Source organism: Loxodonta africana, chromosome 16, assembly GCF_030014295.1.
Source record: "Loxodonta africana isolate mLoxAfr1 chromosome 16, mLoxAfr1.hap2, whole genome shotgun sequence".
NCBI classification, from domain to species: Eukaryota; Metazoa; Chordata; class Mammalia; order Proboscidea; family Elephantidae; genus Loxodonta; species Loxodonta africana.
In genome coordinates, this window is record NC_087357.1 from 73425012 (window position 1) to 73452922 (window position 27911).

General features: G+C 38.5%; 1 protein-coding gene across 7 annotated transcripts in view; it reads left to right on the forward strand.

Annotated features, from left to right (window-relative positions):
* Positions 1-27259, forward strand: part of SAMD8 (sterile alpha motif domain containing 8) — a 79331-nt gene extending 52072 nt beyond the window's left edge. For 5 of the 7 annotated variants that reach the window (XM_023547103.2, XM_023547104.2, XM_064269764.1 and 2 more), the window contains 4 exons: positions 6515-6610; positions 12522-12639; positions 15454-15604; positions 15779-27259. In XM_023547103.2, coding sequence (XP_023402871.1) covers positions 6515-6610; positions 12522-12639; positions 15454-15604; positions 15779-16083 — 670 coding nt within the window. In that variant the 3' untranslated portion in view covers positions 16084-27259. The other 2 variants (XR_010318126.1, XM_064269763.1) reach the window with 2 other exon arrangements.
* The last annotated feature ends 652 nt before the right edge of the window (positions 27260-27911 follow it).

The following is a 27911-nucleotide window of genomic DNA, read 5'->3' on the forward strand; positions in this document are numbered from 1 at the left end:
CCGTAGCAAGGTGTAATGTAATAGGAAAGGAGGGGAAATGGTCTGGAAGAGCAACGAGGGTCTTATTTTTCAGTGTACAATTCTGTGGTTTTTAGTGTATTCACAGAGCTGTGCAACTGTCACCCCTTATCCCAGGACATTTTCATCAGCTTATTTTATAAAGAAACCTTATATGCTTTAACAATCACACTCTATCCCTCCTCCCCTCACCCCCTGGCAACCACTAAGTTACTAACGTTTTATGGATTTACCTATTCTAGACATTTCATATGAATAGAACCATACAGTATGTAGCCTTTTGTGTCTGGCTTCTTTCACTTAGCATAATATTTTCAAGGTTCATTCATGTTGTAGCATGTATCAATACTTCATTCCTTTTTATGGCCAAATAATAGTCTCTTGTGTGGATTGGATATACCACATTTTTTAATCCCTTCTTCAGGTGATGTATGTTTGGATTGTTTCCATTTTTGGGGCTATTATAAATAATGCTGCTATGAACATATGTGTACAAAGTTTCGTGTGGACATATTTTTTCAGTTTGCAGTTAGAATTTGAACCCAAATTTTACCTAACTTGTTTACCTACAGTGCCACTCACTACAAAGCCCCATACTGTTACAGCCTCTAAACTTTATTCATAGGAGAATGACAGCAGGTACTGTCAATGCTTTTCCCGTATCCCCTTGGGTCCAGTTTCTATTTTTCTGCACACTGATACTCCCAGCAGCCAGCAGGTGTGTCTGTTTATTGGAAGGCTACTCATGGATTGATGGAACATGCTTTGCCTGCCTGAATGCAGATCCAAAAATGCTTGGAAATGTACATCCCTCCAGTAGCAGCCTTTAACCAATGACTGAGAAGAAAGGTAGGGTATAAATATTTCATTTCTTTTCCTCCTATTGGGACAACATTGAGATCTGACCTTCCCCATCTCCCAAGTTCCCTACAGGATTGAGCCAAAGTTATCCTTTCCTGCGTTCCCCACAGAACTATGCTTGATTTCTCACCGTTATTTGACTTTCCTTCCCTTCCTCGTCCCATATCCCCAACTACCCTATGGTTTTTTCCTTGGGAGCATTTTCTGATGAATTAGTTGTACACTGATCTTTGTTTCATAGTCTTTTTCTGAAGCTTATTTGACACAATGCTAAGAGCTTCTGCTGATTATAAAAAATTAGAAGGGACTGGGGATGCTTTTAGAAGTAGGCCCATCTCTAGCAGTAAGAAGGAATATTATAACCATAATAACAAGCGAGGAAACAGAAACACTATAAAAAGCAAACATAAATAATGGAAAAAGAACACCAATCTAGGATCTAACTGCCCTTCATTTCTCAGTAGTCCTTGAGGTCATTACTGTGTACTGTGTAGTAATCAGTGTTCACAGTGATAACTTTCAATTATCAAAGCAAAAACGGCATAAACCCATTGCCATCAAGTCAATTCCAATTTATAGCAACCCTACGGACAGAGTAGAACTGCCTCATAGGCTTTCCAAGGAGCAGCTGGTAGATTCGAACTACTGACCTGTTGGTTAGCAGCCATAGGTCTTAACAAACTGTGCTACCAGGGCACCTAAAAAAGGCCACAGGTGTATAATTCATTTTAGAAAGCTTTGCATCTAAATAAATGTGAGTGATTGAATACACATTTGACGGTTTCCTCTCAACATCACCTAAATGACAGTAAAGGGAGGGGGGACCTCCTATAATCACATAAAGGCAAAAACAGTAATAATGATGAAAGTAGATAGCTAAGTGCCTATTGTGAGATTGAGGGGAGCAACAGTACTGAAGAGGTGAGTTTATTTGTATTGCAGAACTCCAGAAAAGCTCACAAAATAGGAGAAGCCAAGTATCTCTCAAGGCCAGATAGAGATAGATGCTAAATATGGAGAACTGACTGGAAATTCATTTTTTAAGAAGCTTTTAGACCTCTAGTTCCCCTTTTCTACTGCAACAGAAAACTAGTAGTGTATCTTCAGAGCAGTTGAATGTGAGGGCACTCTAGACTCAAGGAACACAAAGGAGCCATAAGTTTTCAATCTGCTCGTAAGGGGGTTAACTAAAAGTCTGTGTCCTCATCACTGACACATCAGCTCCCTTCCGCCTTTCAACTCAGAGAGCGTTGTAGTTAGATATTTCCCCTATCTTCCAAGGAGAAGAACAGATTATTCTCCTTGGAAAACCTGTCCAAAGAAAAAGGACTATAGATCCTGTAGTTGGGAGGACTTCTTCAACTAATCAACCAGATCTCTGTTCAACCACTGTACAGTAAAACCCAAAATTTGATAAGCTCAGACCATGCACACAAATTATCTTTTTTAATACTTCACTGTCAGATATGAATTATCAGTCAAGAATCATTAAGACATTTGAGGAAAACAGACCAACAAAGACAGAAAAAAGGAAAATCTGGGGAAACACAAATAACCCAGGGAGCAGAAGAACACTTTACAAAAATATTAATATCCTCAGAGAGATAATAGATGTTCCATTCTATGAGACAGGAACAGGAGGCTATAAAACAGGAAAACTTGGAGAAAAAAAGCTTTTGGGAAATAAAAAAGTAGGTATTAAAAATCCAGCAGGATAATTGAAACATAAATTTGATGAAATTGCCAAAGAGATGAAAAGTAGAGGAGAAAAGGTAAGATCGATCCGGTTGGCCCAACAATCAACAAATAGAAGTTCCAGAAAGAGTACGTAGAGAAAATGAAGGGGAAGATATTATCTAAGATATAATACAGGAAATTTTCCAAAACCAAAGGATGTGACTTCCCAGATTGAAAGGGCCTACTGAGCCCTCTGTACAAGAAATGCAAAATGACCCATAATAGTGAAAATTCAGAACACCGGGTATGGACAGATGATCCTGAAAGCTTCTTAAGAGACAAAACAAGTAATATACAAGAGATTAGAAATGCAAATAGCATCAGACTTCTCAGCAATAGTCAAAGTTAGAAGACAATGAAACTTGTCTAACCTGGAATTCTCTATCCAGGAAAACAATTAGATTTAAAACTAGGTTAAAGATCTTTTTCAATTTGCAAGTCTCAAAAAATGTATTTTCCCCCACCACATACCTATTAGAATGGCTAAAATTTTAAAGACTGACACTACCAAATGCTGACAAGGATTCAGAGCAACTGATAGTCACATTTGTTGCTAGTGGGAGTGTAAAAAATGGTACAGCCGCTTTGAAAACAGTTTGGTAGTTTCTTAAGAAGCTAAACGTAGCCTTAACGTTAGTACCCTTGGTATTTATCTAAGAGAAACGAAAACATATGTCCATGCAGAGATCTATATGTGGCCTTTATTTGTAATCACCAAAAACTGGAAATAACCCAAAATACCCGTCAACCCGTGAATGGATAAGGAAACTGGATAAAGAGTTATGCAGGCAGCAACATGGATGAATATCATACACATTGTGCTGAGGGAAAATCCAGATACAAAAGGCTACATACTGTATGATTTCATTTATATGACATTCTAGACAAGGCAAACCTATAAGGGCAGAAATCAGAATCAGTGGTTGCCCCAAGGCTGGAGGTAGGAGAGGGGATTAACTCAAAAAGGCACAAGAGATGTCTTAGTCATCTAGTGCTGCTATAACAGGAATACCACAAGTGGATAGCTTAAACAAAGAGAAGTTTATTTTCTCACAGTCTAGTAGGCTAGAAGTCCAAAATCAGGACGTCAGCTCCAGAGGAAGGCTTTCTCTCTCTGTTGGCTTTGGAGGGCAGTCCTTCTCGTCAATCTTCCCCTAAACTAAGAGCTTCTCTGCACAGGGATCCTGGATCCAAAGGATGCGCTCTGCTCCCTGTGCTTCTTTCTTGGTGGTATGAGGTCTCCAACTGTCTGCTTGCTTCCCTTTCCTTTTATTTCTTGTAAGATAAAAGGTGGTGCAGGCCACACCCCATGGAAACTCCCTTTACATTGGATCAGGAATGTGACCTGAGCAAGGGTGCTGCATCCCACCCTAATCCTCTTTAACCACAGGCAGAGATCATGATTATAACACACAGGAAAATCACAAAATGGAGCACAGCCTCACAATGCTGAGAATCATGGCCTAACCAAGTTGACACATATTTTTGGGGAACACAGCTCAATCCGTGACAAGAGATACCTTTGATGTGCTGAAAACATTCTGTATCTTTATTATAGTGGTAGTTACTTGACTGAATAAGTTTGTCAAGACTCATTGAACTGTATACCTAAAAAGGGTAAATTTTTCTGTACATATATTAAACCTCAGTAAATCTGACCTTAAAAACATTTATTTTCTAGCCCCTCTTTCTCAGTAAACAATTAGAAGATACACACCATCAAAACTAAGGAGTAAACTGAGAAAAAGGAGGACGTGGAATTCAGGAAGCAAAGGATCCTGCATAGAAAAGAGGCATAGGGAGTTCCCAAGATGAGGGTTTTTATTCCAGGATATAGTCATGCAGGAGACCTAGAAAATGCAGTCAATTCTAAACTGGAGCAAGAGAGAGAAGGGCTCTAGGAGAGATTTCCTCCAAGGAAAAATAAAAGTAGTTTGAGAATGAATTGGTACTATGTACGTAGAAAATAAAACAAACTAAGAAAAAGATATTTATTACTCCATAGAATTTTAAGAAGTTGTACAAGAAAGGAATTTAATCATAGTTTCTTATTAAATGATGTTTACAAACTTAAAATAGTAAAAGTCAAAGATTATTTTAAACAGAATTGTGAAATAACAATATTGAGAGGGTAAGAGAGTGTGGGGGTGTGTGTATTGGGAGAGTGTGACTAAAAGATTTAATGGCAGATAAAACAAGTGATTGCCCCTGGGGAGCAAGAATTAGGGTTAGGTTTAGATGGGGGAAGAAGGCTTATTTTCATAATAAGCTTTTTTTTTTTTTTTTTTTAATGGGGCCCTGGTGGCGAAGTGGTTAAGAGCTCAAGCCGCTTCTTGAAGTACTATGGCATAGTTCTGCTCTGTCCTGTAGGGTTGGTATGAGTCAGAATCGAGAGTAATGGGTTTATGTATGTGTGTATATATATATGTGTGTGTGTGTGTGTATATATGTATATATAGTTTTTTAAAAGTGTCATTTTTGGGAAAGTTTAAGTTTTTAACAATCATTTAAAGGAATCCTTTATCTGAAAATTTCTCTTATGTAAAACAACCCTCTCCCCAGTAATGCCAGGTAAATGAGGCAGCAATAGGTTAAAAATACGTAAGATGAATCAGCCTTTCTGGATCATAGGTAAAAGATGAGTCCCCGAATGACGATGATTGACTCTCTGTAGTTACTCTGAATAAGGTTTGGAGTAAACTCTGTTAATATCATTCCTTTCTTTGAGATCTCGTTTTCTTTTAAAAAATAAGTTTATTTTCTCAGCCATAAAATTAACACATGCTCATTGTATAAAAAGTTTTGGTAGAAGTGTACAAAGAATAAAAATAAAACCACCAGTAATCCTGACACCCAGTAATGCCCTATTTGGCCTATTTCATTTCCATCTATTTTCTTTCTTTCTCTCCCTCTCGCTTTCTTTCTTCCTCTTAGAAATGTGACATGTCTTTTAATCTAGTGGTGAACAACAGGAGCTGTGAATTTAGTGAGGAGAGAAGAGGGACCAATGTAAATGGTAGAAGAAAACAGGGATATAAAACAAAGTACAGAGAGTTTAAAAAAACAAAAACAAATATTCTAAAGAAAAGAGGAGTGTTCAAGCCCTGATTATCTGGATTGTGAAATGAGCACATCATGCAAGAAGGGAGCTTTTAGAGTGGGTGAAAAATGTAGAACAAAGTTCACATTCATAAAAAAGACCAGACTGAAAAGAGACTGGAGGAATCCCTAAGACTGTTGCCATAAGACACCCTTCTAACTTGAAACTGAAGCCACTCCTGGAGGCCACCTCTCAGCCAAAAAAATAGAAAGGCCTATAAAATAAACAACACCGGTGAGGACTGTGCTTTTCAGAACAGTCAACTATACAAGACCAAAAGGGCAACATTTGCCAAAAGCGAAGATAAGAAAGCAGGAAGGGGCAGGGAAACCAAACCAATAGAAATGAGAAACGCAGGGTTGAAATGGGGAGGGTGCTGACACATTGCAGAGACTGCAACCAATGCCATGGAATAATTTGTATGAATTGTGGAATAGAAAACTAAATTGCTGTGTAAACTTTCACCTAAAGCACAATAAAATGTTTAAAAAAAAAAAGAAGTGAACCTTTTTCCCATTATCTTTTTTGGGCAGTCCTGCATGGGAGGGAGAAAAGGGTTGTTCCGTCTTTACCGAGAACCATGACTGAGAATCAGACAACAGCCTCTGATAAATGGGATACTTTATAAAACTTTTTTCCCCAAGTTCTTAAAATATCATCTCTTAAAAGAGGTAAAAATTCTATAAAACAATTTTAAGACCATTATTAGAAGAGTATTTTATTGAAAGGGGTAGTAGATTCATTTAAGTGCATATACTGCTCTTCAGTTCAAAACTTAATTTTTTTTTCCTGTTTCAGTGTTCCTAGAATCCCATGGGCCTTTGCCATGACAGAAGTATGTGGCATGATTCTCTGCTATATTTGGCTCCTGGTTCTTCTTCTTCACAAGCACAGGTATCTCACTTAACTCCATTAAAAGATTAAGTGTTTTGACTCTTGATGTCATGGTCATCAAACCTTATCTTTCCCTGTGCAGTTTCCTTAATTTCCGCCTCTGTCCAGTGTGACATTATAATTATTGACAAAAGAAAATGGTTTTGTTCCACTAAGGAGTCAGCCTAAGATATTATCTACATATTAGTAATGTCCTGAGTGTATTTTGCCGGGACAGATCAGAGATGGGATGATCAGCCATGAACCAGCCATTGACAGCCTAGTCTCATCTTTCTTTAGAAACAAACAAGAAATGTCATTTTCTGTAGTGGAAACTCCTCCAAGGACAGTCTTTGGTCAACTGTATGGATGGAAGAAACTGTTCTCTGCTTGGAGGGGACCATTAAAAAAGAGATTATTTTGATGGCATGCACATTTACTCAGTGTGCTTTATCTCAGGTGGTATAGGAAGTTGCCGTGTAGGGAAAGCGTTTGTATGGTACTTTTACCAAGAAACATAAAGGGAAGACTTGTTAAAATTTTTAAAAAAGGAGGAAGGTATTAGAGGAGGCTCCTTTTCTACTTTAGTAGGGGAAATTAATTGTTTTAAGGCAAAAATAAAGCATAGTGAGGAAAAAATTTAAGAAACTGTAAAGTTTGTGGATATTGTTATTAGCTCTCTATTGTCTTTGGATCACCGCAGAGGAATAATGGCACTTCCTTGAATTTTTTATTCTTTCTCCTCACCAGGGAGTGCTTGTGGTAAACCACAGTGATAGTTAATTCCTACAAAAAAAAAAAAAAAAAAAATCTAAGCAGCAGTTATTTCAGTGCTTTCAAGGTGAAAAGAAAGGTTGATGATTGCTATTCTTGTCTCACTTGTAGGCCATGTTGAACCTCATCCTCTCCCGTTTTGGAGCAATATTTTTAACTCTGGATTGCTTAAAACCAGAGGTGGTTTAAAAACAAATATATCACTGGTGCTTTCTGATTTAACTTTGCCTTACAAGACCCCATGGGTCTGAATTTATTCACTCTTCAAAACAGGAAAGTGTTTACCTTCTATAGCAAACCTTGGTAGGTTTAGTAAAGCATAGCAGTGGCCAGTTAAGTGTTGATGTTTTATTAGTCTAAGAAAGTGTTTCTCAAATTGTGTGGTCTATAACCAGAAGAATTGGATGGTGCCTGGCTGTCATTCTGACCAGAGACACAATAGAAGATCCCTGATAGAATGGGAGAAAAATGTAGGACAAAATTCAGATCCCTAAAAAAAAGCCAGATTTTTCCATAGGGTCGCTATGAATCAGAATCAACTCAAACGCAACAGTTTTTTTGTTTATTTGGATAATAAATAAAAATCCTTACAGCGTCCTTTACCATTATTGATACTTCACAATAAATTAAATATCGTCATTAAAAAGAGTTCAGTGCAATTAAAAAAAAAAGCCAGACTTACTGGACCAATATTGACTAGAGGAACCCTTGAGACTGTTGCCCTAAGATACCCTTTAAACTTGGAACTAAAGCCATTCCTGGGTGTCATGTTTCAGCCAAATAATCAGCTTATTAAAAAAAAAAAAAAAAGATGTGTATCACCCATGACTAGCGTGCCCCCTTATGCCATCAACTGTATGAGACCAATCAGTTGAGAAGGCAAGGAGGGGCAGGGAAGCTGTATCAACAGAAACAGAACAAACAGAATGGAAACAATGCGAATGCTGACACATTGTGAAAATTATAACCAACGTCACAGGAAAAAAATTATGTGTGTGTAAACTTTCACCTAAAACACAGTTATATATATATGTATATGTATATATATATATATATATATATATATATATATATATATATATTTAAATGGTGGCTTACACCAACAAAGAGAACTTCTAAGAGTAAACCAGCAAATCAGTCGCGTTTACAGTAGCTCCCAAGAAGATAAAATACTTAGAAATAAATCTAACCGGGGCCTAAAAGACGTATGCAAAGAAAACTACAAAACACTACTGTAAAAAATCAAAAGAGACCTATGTAAGTGGAAAAACATACCATCTTCGTGGATACGAAGAAGGCTTAATATTGCAAAAATGTCAGTACTCCCCAAACTGAGCTACACATACAGTGCAATCCCGATCCAAGTTCCAACAGTATTCTTTAGCCAATGGAGAAGCAAATTACCAACTTTGTATGGAAAGGAAAGAGCCCCTACATAAGTAAAGCATTATTGAAGAAGAAGAACAAAGTGGGAGGCCTCATACTACCTGAGCTTAGAACCTATTTTGCAGCCATGGTAGTCAAAACAGACTAGTACTGGTACAACAGCCACATAGACCAGTGGAACAGAATTGAGAACCCATATGTAAATCCATCCATCTATGAGCAGCCAATATTAAAAAAAAAAAAAAAATTCTCTTTTTTTTTTTTAATATTTGAAAAAGGGCCTGTTAAATGGGGAAAAGATAGTCTCTTGAACAGATGGTGCTGGCAAAACTGGATATCCATCTGTAAAAAAAATTAAACAAGATCCATACCTCACACCATGTACAAAAGCTAACTCAAAATGGATCAAAGACCTAAATATAAAACCAAAAACTGTAAAGATCATGGAAGAAAAAATAGGGATACTATTAGGGCCCTAATACATGGCATAAGTGGAATATAAACCATAACTAACAATGCATAAACATTTAGGTAACTGGGAGCTCCTAAAAATTAAACCTTACATTCATCAAAAGACTTCACCAAAAGACTGGGAAAAATTTCTGTGTACAACATACCTGACAAGGGTCTAATCTCTAAAATCTACAAAATACTTCAACACCTCAAGAACAAAAAGACAAATAACGCAATTAAAAAATGGACAAGGTATGAACAGACACTTCACCAAAGAAGACACCCAGGTGGCTTATGGACACATAAGGAAATGTTTTTGTAATCATTAGCCATTAGAGAAATGCAAATCAAAAGTATAGTGAGATACCATCTTACTCCGACATTACTGTCACTAATCAAAAAAAACAGAAAATAACAAATGTTGGAGAGGTTGTAGAGAGATTGGAATTCTTATGCACTGCTGGAGGGAATGTAAAATGGTACAACCACTACGAAAAACAATACGGCACCTCCTTAAAATGCTAGAAATAGAAATACCATATGATACCGCACTCCCACTCCTTGGAATATATCCTAGAGAAATAAGCGCCATCACATGAATAGACATGTGCACACCCATGTTTATTACAGCACTATCCACAATAGTAAAAAGATGGAAACAACCTAAGTACCCATCAACAGATGAAAGAATAAACAAATTATGGTACATACACACAATGAAATACTATGCAATGATAAAGAACAGTGATGATCTGGAGGGCATTATGCTGAGTGAAATAAGTCAATCATAAAAGGACAAATATTGTACGAGCCCACTACTGTAAGAACTCCAGAAAAGGTTTACAGACAGAAAAAAACATTCTTCAGTGGTTACGAGGTGGGGAGGGAGAGAAAGGGGAAATAAGTGTCAACTTTGGTGAAGTGAAAGATTACACACAATATAGGGAAAGTCAGTGCAGCTTGACCAAGGCAAAATCATAGAAATTTTCTAGACACATACAAACACCTTGAGGGACCAAGTTGCTGGGGTTGAGGGCTGGGGACCATAGTCTCAGGGGACCTCTAGGTCAACTGGCATAACATAGTTCATAAAGAAAATGTTCTACATCCCACTTTGGTAAGTAGCACGTGGGGTCTGAAAAGCCTCCAAGTGGCCATCTAAGATATATCTGTTAGCCTCATCCTGTCTGAAGCAAAGGAGAATGAAGAAGACCAGAAACAAGGAAAATATTAGTTCAAAGGACTGAAGGACCACATGAACCAGAGCTTCTGCCAGCCTGAGGCCAGAAGAACTTGATGGTACCTGTCTGCTGCCACCGACTGCTGTGACAACAGAGAGTCCCAGACAGAGCGGGAGAAAAATTTAGAACAAAATTCAGATTCACGAAAAAAGACCACACTTACTGGCCTGACAGAGACTGGAGGAACCCTGGACACTATGGCTCCCAGACACTCTGCTATCTCAGAGCTGAAACCACTCCCGAAGCCTACTTCTCAAACAAGATTAGACAGGCCCATAAAACAAACAATAGCACATGTGAGGAGCATGCTTCTTAGTTCAGTCAAATATACGAGATCAAATGGGCAACACCTGCCCCAAAACAAGCCGAGAATATGTTCTCTAGGATATATTCCAAGGAGTGGGAATGCTGTATCATATGGTATTTCTATTTCTAGCATTTTAAGGAGGTGCCATATTGTTTTTCATAGTGGTTGTACCATTTTACATTCCCTCCAGCAGTGCATAAGAATTTCACTCTCCCACAACCTCTCCAACATTTGTTATTTTCTGTTTTTTTTATTAGTGCCAGTAATGTCAGAGTAAGATGGTATCTCACTATATTTTTGATTTGCATTTCTCTAATGGCTAATGATAGCTAATGACAGCACTGTTTTTTGTTTTTAATGGCTAATGATTACAAACATTTCCTTATGTGTCTGTAAGCCGCCTGAGTGTCTTCTTTGGTGAAGTGTCTGTTCATACCTTTGGAACTGAACAAATGGACACAAGGAACACAGGGTAGAAAAGGGGAGAGTGCTTGCAACCAGTGTCACAAAACAATTTGTGTATAAGTTTTTGAATGAGAAGCTAACTTTAGTTGTAAATTTTCACCTAAAAAAAAATATTTTTTTTTTCACCTAAAGCACAATAAAATTAAAAAATAAATAAAATGACCCCAAAAATGGCGGTCCGTGTACCACAAGAGCCGTGATGGCGTAGTGATTAAAGCAGTTGGCTGCTAACCAAAAAGTCAGTGGTTTGAACGCACCCAGCAACTCCACGGGATAAAGATGTGGCAGCCTGCTTCGGTAAAGATTTACAGCCTTGGAAACCCTATGGGGCAGTTCTGCTCTGCCCTGACCCCACAAGTAACAGGTTTGGTTTCGTTTATGTACCTGTTTCATTTGAATCAACTAGGCTGCTTGTTAAAATTCAGATACCTGGCTCCATCCCAAGTGTACACACTGAAGTTTGAGATATACCTAGCCTTGTGTTCAGTGCTTTTTTGAGGCAGGAAGGAGCGTTTTGAAAAAGCCTAACATGTAGCCCCTGCCCTCAAGAATCTTACGGTTTGTTTTAGAGAGATAAGATGTTAAAAAAAAGGTGACATCACAGTGCAGTTCATGATTAGCCAAATGAATGTTATTCAGAATATTTGTTTGAGATCTGTTCCTGCCTGTGAAACTTGGTACTGTATTTTATAGCTTAAGTGGAGAAGTTAGAATTTGTATTAGATAACTACTATCAGTAACTAATTTATAGTGCTGTATATTAATGCCCACCCCCAAAAAAACTCTAGAATCACAAGTGTTTAACTTCTCATAAATCAATAATATATGAATATTAGGACTGACATTAAGCTAAGAGTCAGACTAGGTACTAGTCTTAGTTCTCTTTTATGTAACTTTTATTTTCTCTTAGCCATATTTTCTTATTAATGAAATGATGCCCTTTGAATCCAATTTTAAGTCTGCCCTGTCCAACATGGCAGGCTCAAGATACATGTGGCTATTTAAATTAATTAAAATGAAATAAAATTTAAAATTCATTTACTTGGTCCTACTGGCCACATTTCAAGTGCTCTAGAGCCACAGGTAGCTAGTGGATAGTGTATTGGATGGTGCAGATACAGAATATTTTCATAATTGCCTAGAGTTCTACTGGACAGTGATGCTTTAGAAGTCCCTAAGATTCTGCCCTCTTCTAGAGTCCAGTGGTTTTCCTTCTCATTCTCCCTTTAAGTAGGCATTTGATGTTTGGGGTTTTTTGGTTTGTTTCCTTCAGATCTTTCCCCCTCTTTGGTTGCTCTGTTCACAGGTCGATACTTCTGCGAAGGCTCTGTAGTCTGATGGGCACTGTGTTCTTGCTTCGCTGCTTTACCATGTTTGTGACCTCCCTCTCCGTGCCGGGACAGCACCTGCAGTGTACTGGAAAGGTAGCCTGCTACCTTTATTATTCTTTCTTCTTCTTCTTGGTGGGTTGGTGATACCGTATGTGCAACAGGGTGATACTAAAGTGTGCTTTTCAGTATTTGCGATATCTGTAATAAACCTCCAGAAATAATTTGGTAATGATCTTGAGCCAGAATCTGCCTCCTGTGACTTCTGTCCATTGATACTCCTTCTACCCTGTGCAGCTAACAAAAATGAAGTTTCTTTCAATCATCATTTTCCCTTTCCTAGGCTAGCCAATCCTCAGTGTCTTTAGTTCCTCATACAACATGACTCTAGCCCCTTCACTGCACTCATCACTCCATTTTTTTTTTTAACGTTGCAATTTGATCATTTCCCATTTAAAATATAGTACCCAGTATTCCAAACTTTGTTTTTTCTGGGATATACAAACTGATTGCCTTTTTTTTTTTCTTAAGTCTTTATACCTTGTAACTTGTTGTTTTGGTACACTGTAGACATTATCTTCTCTTTGGGTAAAGAAAGAGGAGAGATCATGCAGATAGAAACAAAAAGAGGGTAATGAATTACTTAAAAAAAAAAAAAAAGACCCTGGAAATTGCTATTGTGACTCATTAAATTTGGACAAAAGAATTTATTATCCTACTTTTCTAAGCCTCCATGTTTTAGTTCTGTGTTCCCAAATACTCAAATGTATGTATTAACACCTTTTTTTGTTATTTTAATGTCGTTTGTAAAGTATAAAACAAAATTAAGTGCCAGCTCTTCTACTGCAATATAAATAGCTGAAATGCCAGCAACAGAAGATTAAGCAGCCAGAGGAGATCAGGAGCTAAGAATATACCCCTGAGCTGAAGGGCGACAAAAGGGTGGCATTAGGAGTGCTTAAACTGACCATTAAGACAGGAGAAAAGATTAACATGACACTTAGAATTTAGCATAAAGGAAATATTTTATTTTTAAGATAAAATTTTTTTTCCTTTTTTTTCAAAAATGAAAAGTAATTTTTTCTAATTAAAGTTGTATAAACTTACTATAAAAATTCAAATTATATAGAAATGTATAACTGGAAAGATAAAATGCTCATATAATTCTCCCTTCTTTCACTCCACCCCATAAATAATACTTTTAACAGTTGCACGTATAGCCACATAAGCTGTTTTTAAGTATGCTTATACACACATAGTTTACATAGATAGATACTTTTTAAATAAAAGATAGGATTATAAAAAAGACTAGTTTTTCACTGCCACCAATAATATATACAAGCCAGTTTCTCCAACCTCTTGCCAGCACTATTTATTATCAATATTTTGAGTCACTGCTATTCTGATAAATGAAAAAATGATATCTAATACTTCTGTGGTCTTATTTGTTATACTTAAATATATTTTGAATTTCTTTCTATACATTGTGTGAGGTAGGGATAGAATGGTTTCCCCCAAATGGTATGTTAATTGATTAGAAGAGATTTTTAAAAAGAAAAATACGGGCTTATTGTACTGAAAAGATTTCCTGTAGCTGGGGGATTTAATTGTGGGACAGCCACTGAAGAGAAGGGTAGATGTGCATAGGGCTGTGACATATGCTACAAAATAGGTAACGTCTCTCTACAGTATCAACAGACCTTTTTCTGTTTTTTGCTTCTAGGTATATATGGACATTTCTATTTGAACCTGCCCTAAATGCTGTTAATTGCTTTGAGTTATAACCTACTTATTGGCCTATATTACTTGCAGCAGTCATTAAAAATAGAAAGTTAAAGTGACAGTAACTTGCAATCGAATCCCTTACAGTGAACTCCATAAGGCATTTTCATTGTAATAAATTAATTGCTTGAAGTCGTATTCCCGGATGTAGGAGGACTGGGGACAGAACCAGGAACATACCTTTTTGTGAAATTTAGCAATGACTCATTTTAGGAAAGAAACTCTTAGAGCAAATTTCTCTACATTATTCGCTCAAAGCATCCTATTCATTCTGCTGTGTAGTGTTTCAGTTTGGATTTTTCTGAAGAATATTTGGGACATTTAAGATGGGAAAGGGTAGCGAAACTTGAATAATTAAGCGATAATTGCTTCCTGTTGAATGGTGTCTCTAGTTTCCTGTCCTTGGCTAAGACCTGTTCCTAGTGGTCTCTTCTCTTCACTGCCTGATATTGTTTTTAACATCTCTAACCTATTCTCATTAGAAATCAGAGAAGAACCAAACAGTGCATATTTGCTTAGTACCTTCTCTTTCTCCAATTTTAAATTCCTCTCCCTCTCCTGCCCTTAACTGAGGCAGAAAAGGAAAGCTGGGCAGTGTATAATAAGCAGGTTAGATTTCTAATAAGAGTGTGATATCTAAGGAGGTTGTTTCTTTTGATCATTTCTTTTGGTCAGTATAATGTTTAAGACATAAGCTGTTTTGGCTGAGTTCATTGCTCCCTCAAATAAAATTGAGATTCCGTTACCAGGGAAGACGGAGAATGGATATTGGGTGGTAGCCATTGGTCTCTCATAGCCCATTTCTTATTGGCAAGAACAGCCAAACAACTATTATGATATGGGATTAAAAACTTGGGAATGTTTTGTATTGCAGTGGCCTTTTCATTATAAAGAGACTCTTAGTAGAGGCATTTGAGTTACAGTGATTTAATTCCCAAAAGATTTCTGAATATAACCAATTTTGATACCCATTCTTGAGGTTTGCCTGAAATTAGACTGGGTTTCTGGTTGCTTTTGCTTAGCTCTTATTTTTGAGTCATTTAGCATTTGAATTTCAGTGGGAGTGGATGTGGGGAAGCATCTACCACCCTAAGCATTTGAAGCATTAATCCATAGCTTTCTTCGCAGATATATGGCAGTGTATGGGAGAAGTTACACCGGGCCTTTGCCATTTGGAGTGGCTTTGGTATGACCCTGACTGGCGTTCACACTTGTGGAGATTACATGTTCAGTGGCCACACAGTCGTCCTAACTATGCTGAATTTCTTTGTCACTGAATGTAAGTATCTCTTTAGTGCTCCCAAGCGTATCAGATGACAGACTGCAAAGAAGGCTGTGGCAAGGGTGTCAAGTCCTGTAAGAATGAGTAAGACAGACTGACGTTAAGAAATATGTGACTGAGAGGCATTGAAAGGAATGTGATTTAAAAATAATCTTTCTGTCCTTTTCCCAGATACACCAAGAAGCTGGAATTTCTTGCACACTTTATCCTGGGTTCTCAACCTCTTTGGAATCTTCTTCATTTTGGCTGCTCATGAACATTATTCCATTGATGTGTTTATTGCCTTTTATATCACAACAAGACTCTTTTTGTACTATCATACTCTGGCCAATACCAGAGCATATCAGCAGAGTAGGAGAGCAAGGATTTGGTTCCCCATGTTTTCCTTTTTTGAATGCAATGTTAATGGTACAGTACCTAATGAATATTGTTGGCCATTTTCAAAACCAGCAATAATGAAAAGGCTAATTGGATGAAGACAGGTCTTTGTAATGGGTTCATGATTAAACGTACAGTTGAAAATGAATACCTTTGCTTTCTCCCCCTAGGTTGTTCCTGGAGGCCTTGCATTTTGGCTTATATGTTGACAAAGTAAAGCTTCCTGTTCTGAGCAAGGCTGTGATTGTAAAAAGCAAGAAAGAGCGATCGAGAATCCTTACATAGCTGTTTGAACAGAAAGCTTAAGTAGGTGTTCTCTGCCCCTTCTCTTTAGGCAGACCTAATGTTTGTGATTGAGGTCAGGCTGTTGCTCGTACCTGTTGAGTATTTGTTTATTGAACTTAAGCAAATCAACTTAAGCAATTTGCAGGTTGAAAGATCTTTATTGATTCCCAGTAGGACTCTAGTCAAGAAATATTTTTTGAAGCTCGTTGTTGTCTTCAAAGGAAAAGCCCCTATTGTCTTCAAAGGAAAAGTGACCAATACTTGTTATTTGAACTATTTTCTATGTCTGTTGAGAAAATGCAACTCTGGAAAGTGATCCAGTTTACTGACAGATAATTTTTGCCTTCCGAACCATCTTTAAGAAACGTGAACTGAATATACCAGGATGCCTGAATCAAGGAGAAGAGAGTGGAAGGGACGATGCAAGAGGTGACAGAGTACTGATGAGGAAGCCACCTCCCTCCTCATTAATGCAGATGTAGAGCTGGCATTGTCACCACAGCTGCAACAAAAGATGCAGTTCCAGTTTTGTTCTGAGGGTTCAGTATGACTATCAGTAAGTATTCATGAGGGAAAAATTGCCGCATCCATAACAATAAAATTGACTTAGGCTTAGTGATGTAGGTATCCGAATAACTTTGTGCTATTGTTGTTAGTTAGACAAATGACAGCCCAATTGTATGCTTTTTTAATGATGTTATTTAATGAGCAAAATAGAGGAGTGTTTCACCAGTTGTTAGGTAAAGTTCTTATGTCCTTAAATGGGGAGGTATGCATGCAAAGAGTTTTTTCTCCTTCTGAAATGAAATTTATAACAGTTCTCAGACATAGCTTTTTGGTTTTTGAAATTCCTCATTCTTGCCCATGAAAAGTAAACAGTCTTAGACATATTTGGATATTAAAAGGTTTTGTTATTTTTTATTTTTAGATTGAATTGTATACATACGTTCCTTCCATTACACCTTATTTTGGCAGTCAGAAAGTGATATAACTTAGCTGCTGTTCACAACACTAGAAATTTAGTACCATAAATAATTTCACCTCTGTGGTAACATTTGTCTCTTTATTTTTAATGATTTCGTGGAGCAGTCATGACAGCAGGGTGGTTCTAGAGGAGTTTGAATCCCAACTGGTGAGCTTAGCCCCTTGGAATATTAATTGTGTAGTCTTTACATTCTATTTTAAAACAAGAAGTTAGAAAAGGTGCTGGCATGCTGAAGTCTAAAGTTAGATCTCTCAGACAGAAGCCTGTTCCTTTCTTACCTGGGTGAAATATTTTATTTTGCACTTTAATTCATACTCCCACCCCTGTATAAGCTACAGAGGACCCTGAATGAATTTGGCAGGAAAGGAGTATTATGCAAACAAGTTTCAGCCAGTGCTGAATGATCCCAATTTGGGTCTGCTGTGAACATTATTTTTTATTTCTCACTTAAGTAATGCAACAAGGCAATTCAAGCTTTATTATTCTTTTAAATCTCATACTTCAGGATCTTATAATATCTTAAATTGTTGATTCTGTTACATGCTAGGGACAAAAATGCCAATATTTCATCTAAGGAAATTACATAATCATGAAGGGTGAAGGATGTTTCCTATGCCAGTTAAAGTGGTTTTGACCTTGTGGTAAAGAGATGTACTATTGCCACTTCTTTCAAATGGCAGAGCAGAACTGAACTTAGCTAGGGAGGGACTGATGTTGGCTTTTGTAAACATGTTTGAAAAAATCTGTGGCAACATTAATTAAAAAGTGTTAAAGAAATACCTACTTAGTAGTAAATTTTCCTAACATCAGCCCTTCGTTCCTTCATATGGATTCTATTCTAGAACAAAATAGAAAAAAAAAATTGCAACTAACTTTGCAGAGCTGTTGACATTGAGAGTGCCTAAGAACAGACTGCAGTGAGGATTGTAAAATAACTTTTTACTCGTATCTGTTCTGAGAAAAAGGTAAGCTAGATTTCACAATTTATTGTTATAACTATTACAAGGCAGTGTTGACATAAATTAATCATCTGTCCAGGCCTCTTTCTTGGAAAACTTTGAGACAGAATTCTTTTCAGTTTTTTTTTTTTTTAACATGAAACCTACGTTTTAGCCACTTTTTCTTTTGTCCAGAAATTTCCAGATTTTGTCTTTGTAAATTTTTTCTTATTAAAATCTAAACCACAGTGAAGGTAGCCTTTACGTTTACATTTTGAGCATGAATGTGGCAAGGTAGAGAAGCCTACATGCCTTAGGTCTACATGTTTTTCCAACTTGTATTTGGTTCTGCAGTTGCAGACTTGTGAGAGGCTTCCATTATTAAACATTGAGACCGTAGTATGAAAGGAACCAAGAAGGTTTTGGTTTGGGGATACAAACTGGGAGGGCATACTAAAAGTCCTTGTTGTATTTTTTATGTTCTTGGGGACAGCATCACCTTTTGTTTTTTTTTTTTTTTTAAAGATCAGGCAGGGCAGTGTAACTGCTAGTATGATTGAAGTCAGTAGGGAGTAGGAGGTCTTGAAGAAGTCAAGGTTGCTGTTATAACCAAATAATTTGGGAGAAAACCTCCTTTAGCTGAGCTGCAGGATTTTCAACATGGCTACTCTCTCTATAGTTCTCTGTGGCCAAAATGACTAGGGAAAAAATACAACATCTGTATGCGGTTCTGTTTATTAGTATCCTTTCAAATCTGACAGCAAGGAGTTAGCCATAAAAAAAAAAAAAAAAAAACAGTTAAATAAGTGTGAGTTGTTCATGGGAAAAACCCATTGGCCAGAGAGACCTGCTGCTAGTATAGCTATCTTTTAAGAATGACACTGCAAGTGGTGTTCTTTCCTCCTCTGTACCCACCTGAGTATTTTTACTTCAAATTCAAAAAATGCTGTGATTTATAAACAAGGAACAGAGGAGCCAAATACTTACGTAGCTAATGCGAAACAGTCTGTTTTAGGGAAATCTGTTTGGAAAATGTTTGTAACTGGAGTCCTATTCATAACACTAACCTGCTTTGACTGTGTTCTGCAAAAGGCAGTTTCATCACTGATTTCATAATAAACTTTTTTTAAGGATTCCAGTGCCAAAATGCTAGAGAATGTTAACCATATTCTTGTGTTAAACTCTGTGATTTAAAATAAATTTAATTCTCTGATAGTCTTTCTGTAGACTAAAAGTTATCCCTTATTAAAAGTAATTATAGTAACAGTTATTTGTCAGTTCTTTAATGTATTCAGGTATTTGAGACCAGAAAAGCTCTTTCTTAGGTAGTCCAGTTGGTTTCTTAAGCAGTATTGGTTTCATTTAGACATTTTCCAAGCTGACGAAGCATGTCAGTTTTTTTGCCAACTTTACTTGACAGTTTAGACAATCTGCATTTACATGAAGTTTAGCCTGAATTAGCCTTACATCTCTGTAGATGAGAATTGTCAGTAACATCAAAGGTCAGAATGCTTCAGATGACCAATGATAAAGGAAAGAGTTTTGTTTTGTTGCTGTCTTTAAGTAGCTTTGAATGACTGAAATTAATGTGGAAGTAGGTTTTGGTTCCCTCACCGCCCCCCCCCCAACAGCAAATACCACAGATTTTGAGTATGTAAAATATGACGTATTACTTTACATCAAGTCCAATATCAGTACCTATGAAATCCAGGAGCCATACTGAAGCTGATGATAAGTTGGTTTTTCAGAATACTGTTCTACCCTAAATTAACCGGGACTTCTGTGTACTCCGTGTTTCAGCATAACACAGCTTTGTGCCTGAGAAGGAAGGAAACTGTGTTAATTTCATATCTGTTGTTTCCTACTTGGTCGTGTGAAAAAATTGAACCTTGATAGCCAAGGGATGTTATCAGTTAGTAATATCATCTTTAAAATGTTTAATATTAATAATTTTTCATTCAGAGAATCTGTAGATTGTTAGGACAATGGAGTATTTCTGACATGGAACAAAGGAAGTGGAAACTGGTACTTAATGGGGGAAGCAAAGTTAGCTTGGACTAAAATTTGCATGTTTTATTTTGAGAACACTACCCAAGTGTCTCCCTATCCACAGAGAAACTAGTATTACTTGAAGATGTGAACGTTCCTGTGGTAGCCAGAGCTTGAAGCACAGTATTGTATATAAGTAAATATCTTGATTCTAAATTAAATCCAGATTTGACTAATATATATTATTTTATATCTTTGTTGTATTAAAATGTTTAAAAACACTAAAAATAAAACATTTCAAAGTTGGATTGTAGTCATTTATTTAAACACGTTTGCATTATTAATGCTGCTGGCCTATGTTTTATACAGTAAAAATTTTCTTTTTGCAAATGATGGAGCCCTGTGACTTTAAATCATTCTATAGTATCTGTCTCTGGTATTTACTAATTCTTAGTTGTCTATTAGTTGAGCCATGTTCCCTTTTCTGTAAAATAGGAAAGAAAAGTGATCCTCCTGAGGATATTAGAATAATTCTAGATTAAAACGTTGGAGGGGAGGGAAGCTGCTTATTCCTGAACATGTTAATGCTTCTTTTGTTTTATGTTTTGGTTTTAATTGTGGAATAGATAGGAAGATGTCATTATCCTATAAAATCAGCTTTGGAGCTAATTAGGAACAGGAACAATAGGGAAATGGGCTGTTGTTAGGGGTAGGCCCAGTATTGGGCATAGCCCAGAACTGTGGAGTAGAGATGCGAAGCATCTTCATAGGTGCAGGACTGTATGAGCTTAATCCACTACTGAAGTTGTCTTCATGATTGCTACTAATATGTAGCCTCTGGTGTGGCCCCAGCTGGTCTCTCTGGGGAATTCTTGGAAAGAATAGCCCAGAAGAGACCTTGAGGCAGCATGGGGGAATGGAAAATGCACTGGGATTTAGACTCTGAGGGCCTCAGGAGAAGTTGCAGCACTGCCACTGATTAAATCAGGTCTTCTCTTTAAGCCTCTGCTTAACCTTATGTGTAAAATGAGGAAAAACACCTACTTACCTCATGGGTTGTATTAAGGGTCAGATTCTGAAAGTGTAGCCTTACTGGCTAAATACCTGGAAAACCAAAAACCAAACCAAACCAGTTGTCGTCGAGTTGATTCTGACTCTTGGCAACCCATGTGTGTCATAGTGAAACCGTGCCCCATAGTGTTTTCAGTGGCTGAAGTAGAACAGCAGGCCTTTTTCTTCTAAGGTGGCTCTGGGTAGACTCGAACCTCCAGCCTTTCAGTTAGAAGCCAAGGGCATTAAGCGTTTGTACCATCCAGTGATTTCATACATACCTTGTATTTAATGCTAAAATTTTAGTTGAGTTTAAGGTCAGTTACACAGAGCCTATGTCCCAGGGAATTAATAATCTAGCTAGGAAGAAAACATGGGTTCATTTAGACCATTTTCATCCAGAGTTGGTGTTTTACATATTTGGCTATCCTAGAAGGCTTTCCCTTTGGAAAAAAGGTTGGGATAAGGGAAGGAGATGTTTGGAAACCATTGAGGGAACAAACACTAGGGAAAGGGGACTAAATTTTTAGTCTCCATTTAGTGGTAGGTTGGGAGAGGAAGGGGTCACCAAGAGCTGGGGGATCCTGGAAGAATTCACTAAGCATGTATCTTAGTTATCTAGTGCTGCTATACCACGAGTGGGTGGCTTTAACAAAAAATTTATTTTCTCACAGGAGCCTGGAAGTCTGAAATCAGGGTGCCAGCTCTAGGGGAAGGCCTTCTTTCTCTGCCAGCTGTAGAGGAAGGTTCTTGTCTCTTCACAGCGTCTATTCCTTGGCTCCTCGGTGATATTCATGTGGCATGACATTTCTCTTCCCCCGTCTCTGCTGCTGACTTGCTTGTTTATTTTCTTTTATATCTCAAAAGAGAGTGATTTAACACATCCCCCACACTAATACTGTCTTATTAACATGACAAAACCTATTCCCAGATGGAACTATAACCACATGTATGGGGGTTATAATTTACAACACGTATTTTGGGGGGACATAATTCAGTCCATAACAGCATATGAAACTTGAACTGGGCCGTCTCCGAAGGATAAGTCAGGGCATGATCAAAGGCTTAGAGGTGAGTGAATCAAGAGTATATTCAAGAGACAGCAAAAGAATTTAAGGAGTAACGAGTAAGTTGAGTAATGAGTAAGCAAGTTGAGGCAAGATTATAAAGGATTCTAATGGTCATACAAAAAAATTTTTTTTAATGTATTAGGGAGCTTATTGACAGGGTATGTGTTTAATTTCATTATAAATGGGAGCCTTAAGAATGCCTATTTCCAGGGTCTAAGTTGAGAGTACAAGTATAACTAGTTCTGTAGACAGAGTGTAAAAATGACGTGGGGTCGGCATCTGACCACCTCTAACTTCACAAGGGGGAATGAGAATCAAGATCAACAGCCCAAGGCTGATTCCTGTGAGGCGGAGATCAGATATGCCTCCTCTCTGCCATCTTTACCAATTCTGGCACCAACCATGCCTCCCAAACCACTCTCTACCTCTGCTGGGTTGGTCAGTTCATTGCGGTGGCCACACAGAACTCACAGGGAAGTAACAGGTTACAATTTAGGTTCAAGAATGCTCAGGATACAGTTCTTCTATCACGACAGCCTCTTCCCAGTCTTGTTCGCAGGCAGGTCTCTTCTTGGCCCTTAGTCTCTACCCTGTTCAGGCAAGTGTTACAAAGCTCTTTCGTTTTTGCCGGTAAGTGCCCGGAGGCATCCCCACTTGCTTGCTTAGTGCTCTCTCTTCCTTTCTCAGTCTTCTGTTTACAGGAGCTTCTCAGCACAGGGAGCCCGGATCCAAAGGACACGCTGTACTCTTGGATGTTTTTCCCTGGTGGTGCAGGGATCCTCTCTTTTCCTGCTCATTTCAAGCCCAGCTGGATGGCAAAACTGACCAATCCCCTTGGTGGGCCAGAATACCCTATTTGCACAATCCCACCCAATCAGTTGGGTGGGTGTTATAAGACCGTGACGAGAAAAGGCCACACAAAAGCAGTCCATCACACCGCACAGAGATAGGTAAAGGACAGAGTGTAAATCACAAAGAGAGAGGTGAGTTGGTGGAAAGAACATACAAGAACAAACTGAAGATGAAGGGAAGGCTAGAGTTCCTGAGATAGTAGGTTAAGGTACCAGGACTGGAGGTCTTTGCCCCCAACCACAGAAGATCAAGGCACAAACAAATGAACTGCCAACTGCTACTGGCTGGTGTAATATGAATCTAGGATGTCATATACCTTGTATCCAAAATTGTTTCTCTGTGGCCCTGCACCTAGCCCACCTGCTAAGAGTACTGGGTTGCCAGGCGTGAAGTAGAATCTGACCTGGCCCTGCACCTAGCCCACCTGCTAAGAGTGCTGGGTTGCCAGGCGTGAAGTAGAATCTGACCTGGCCCTGCACCTAGCCCACCTGCTAAGAGTGCTGGGTTGCCAGGCGTGAAGTAGAATCTGACCTGGCTCTGGCAGAGGCTTCAGGAGGGGGCTGCTGGAGTCAGAGGGTGTCTTAGGGAGCTCACTTACCACCCTCAGGTGTAACTTTGAAGAAGATGACCAAATGATAGCTTCAAGGCCTCTGCTAGAATAGAACAGTAATTAAATGCTAATTATATGCGTTCTATAGGGTCGCTATGAGTCAGAATCGACTTGACAGCACTGGGTTTGGTTTTTTTGGTTTTATATGTGTTCTCAGCTCATGGGCTCCCTACGAGAGCAGGAAATATAAAACCACCCTGCTGTGTTCATATTCCAGCCTAAGAGCCCTGGGTCCCACTCTGAAGAGAATATATGTATGTAATGGTTTTTTGATACAGACTAATCAGCAGTCTTCATCAAGAAGAGGTCAAAGTACATGACACTTGAACCCATTTTTCCACAAGGACTGATTTTGGAGGCCTATCTGGAGAGCGTTTTGGCACTAGTGATACAATTCGGAGGACTTCACAGTTGCAACCTCACATACAGAAATTTGATAAGCAAGATTCTGAATTTTCTTTGCTATTGATTCCACACTGGCACTTGTGATTCTTACTAACTTTACAAAGAAGTTACTAATTTTAAATAAATAATGCATGAGCCTGGCACCAAACTGTATGTACTTGCCGGGGGCCAGCCTCAGCAATGAACAGGGTTACCAGAGGAGGGGTAGAGTTCGGCGAAAAAAGAACGAGCGGTAGAGTGTCTTATATTTTCATTCTGCAGAAAAAGAAGGCTCTGCTCTTTATTTTTTACATGGTCTTTTATATCATAAGCTTACAAAAGCATAACATCGCATGATCAATAAAGGGGCAGTACAAGATATAATCATAAACATCATTTCCCAGAGACATAATTTTCCAAGTGACACATAGTACAGTTCCGCATACATACACAAGTACAATGAGTTTTTTGTTTAATTGAAGAGAATATTTTGTTGATATATTTTTACACAAAATAATAATTGACTTCATATTGCTTTACACTTATGCTTAATCTTGCAATACCTTCCACAGTTTTTATAACAATTAATCTTTTTGCAAAATCATTGTTACATAGGCTTTGTCCATCTTGTCCAGGGTGGTCAAGTTCCTGAAGCCCAGCCACTTTGGGTTACGTCATATTGTCCACGATTATGCCAAGGACAATTAGCCCAATCTCTATACCCAAAGACCAGTCAAGCGCAGCAGTGAGCGGGGTGGACGAGAAAGTTGACCTGTAATTGGCTGAGAGATTGGCTGAGAGAACTCACTGCCTTTTGTTTTTCCACTTTTATGGGGTCATGTGTGGGTGGTGGTTTAATCACAAAAGGGCCTTGGTAAATACCAGGATTCCACCATCCTGTTTTTGTTTTCCATAGTCGAGCTATTTGTTTTTCCCCTAAGACAACTTCATGTTGATCCCCAAGTAACACACGGGCTGTCCCTACCCGAGATTTCACCAGGGGATTATGAGTAGGACGCCCCCCGTCCAAAGGTCCCTAAATCTATAATGGAATTTTATGCTTATACATTCTGCTATACACAGGCTGAAAATGAAATAGAAACATAACACAGATGACAGAGATATTCCTGACTTTTCAGGAATTCTTCGATGTTTATGCTAGGGGCAGTGGGTGCAGAGGGGCCGCCCTTGCAGCCTGGCTCTTCCTGACTTTTCAGGAATTCTTTGATGTTTATGCTGGGGGCAGTGGGTGCAGAGAGGCTGCCCTTGCAGCCTGGCTCCTCCTGACTTTTCAGGGATTCTTTGATGTTTATGCTGGGGGCAGTGGGTGCAGAGAGGCCGCCCTTGCAGCCTGGCTCCCAGCATGTACTGAAAAGCCCTTTTGTCTCCCACCCCTGTCCTTCAGCCTTCATTTCCCCTTGTAGGAAGCAACCGGCTTTAACTAGTTTCTTCTGTGTTTTTCCAGAGGCGTTCTCTGCATATGCAAACAAATATATATTAATGTTTTTTAAATTATCTCATACAAACTGTAGCATACACAGATGGTTTTGCACCTTGCTTATTTCACTTAATATATGCCATTGCCTTCCAGCCGGACACCACCAGGGGTACACTTGTAGTTGAACAATTTGGTTTTATTGAACACTTGCCATGGCATAGGATTTAGGCTTATGATAGACGGTTTTGGGGAAGGTCTTGAAGCAGGACTTTGCATTGGATGCGGGGGAACAATTCTGTGATGAGTGTCTTAATGAACCTTAACCGTAAAGCAGGAGGAATGAGCTGAGGCTAAAGCTCTAATTGGTAAAGAAGCAGCAGTCACTCATATTAGTTTGGTAGTTTTTATTTAGATGTTGTTCATGTTTTTGTCTTTATCCTTCATGGCCACAGGTCTTTGTGAAATTTTTTATATTCTGTAGGAGAACAATGTCACCTGCCTGTGAGTGCCAGGCCAGCTTGTACCAACATCAAGTCTAGCTGATGGTCCCAGGTCACTTCTGGATGTTAGGAGTCGCTTTTCTCGTTCTTACATGGTATTTAGCATTCTCTCCATATAAGTACATAAAGAATGAGATGTGCTTTGTTCTTGTTAATGGCGTGATACTCCGCTGGATGGATGCTATAGTTTATCTACCCTGCCCCTGAATGACAAGTATTTACATCTTTTACTATTCCAACAGTGCTGCAATAAATAACATGTCACTTTGCATGTGTACCAATTTATCTGTAGAATAAATTCCTAAAAGTGAAATTGAGATAAAGGCTTTGTGCATCTTAAATTTTGTTAGATATATTCAGATTAACCTTTGTAGAGGTTGTAACAATTTACTCTTCCATTAGCAATGTACGAGTTTGCCTGTTAATCCACACTATTGCCAGAACAGTGCATTACCAAACATCCGTATGTTGCCCAATTCCCTTTCCTCATAAGCAAGTTGTATATGTATTTTTGAAATTGTAATATTATAAGGGAATGGTGAACTGGTGATAACTTTATTGCAAATCTTTCTAGAGGATTAAACTGCAGACTTAAATAACAGGCAGTAATATCTATGTCATATATTTTGTTTAAAGCCCATATGGCATCCTGAGACCAGAAGAACTAGATGGTGCCCGGCCACAACCGATGACTGCCCTGACAGGGAGCACAACAGAGAACCCCTGAGGGAGCAGGAGATCAGTGGGATGCAGACCCCAAATTCTCGTAAAAAGACCAGACTTAATGGTCTGACTGAGATTAGAGGAATCCCAGCGGTCATGGTCCCCAGACCTTCTGTTAGCCCAGGACAGGACCCATTCCCGAAGACAACTCATCAGACATGGAAGGGACTGGACAATGGGTTGGAGAGAGATGCTGATGAAGAGTGAGCTACTTGTATCAGGTGGACACTTGAGACTGTCTTGGCATCTCCTGTCTGGAGGGGAGATGGGAGGGTAGAGAGGATTAGAAACTGGCAAAATTGTCACGAAAAGAGAGACTGGAAGGGCTGACTCATTAGGGGGAGAGTAAGTGGGAGTATGGAGTAAGGTGTATATAAGCTTACATGTGACTGACTTGATTTGTAAACGTTAACTTAAAGCTCAATAAAAATTATTAAAAAAAAAAAAAAAGCCCATATGGCTATAAGATGTTGAGTGGGAAAAAGAAGGTGGTGTAACAGACTGAGGAGTGTTTGCTCCATTTTATCTGTAGCATAGCCTTGAACTTGGCCATCTCTTCTCACTGGAAAGTAGTGGGTGTTCTGATTGTATTCTTCCCTGATCACCTGTAGGGGGCTAAGTCCTGTCTAGTCCAAGGGAGAGTCAGGAGGACTCCATCGTTCTCTCTGTTTTAAAGTCCCGTAAAGGGTAACTGTTAATACCTGACTGCCCACCAGCTATTGTTGGCCCTTCCATCACCTACGAGACATTCTAGGGACCCAAATTTACTTACTCTGGATGTACGGCTCTATTGTAGATGTATAGGATCTGAGGCACAGAAGATGGTTTGAAAAAATATAAGTAAATATTTACTGAGCACCTGTTGTATGCCAGGCACTGTTCAAGCACTGGTGATTCCGTGGTAAACAAACAAGGTCCCTGCCCTCAGAAATCCTACTTTCTACTGAGTATGACAGACAATAAATATAAAAAGCATCGCTGATAGCTGTCATATAGCTGTCAGCTGGTAGCTGGCCCAGTTGCTACCCAGTAGACATTGGTGTTCCCCTACTGAACATGAAGAATTTTAGAGAGTATCAACATCAGATAAGGATCTCCATGA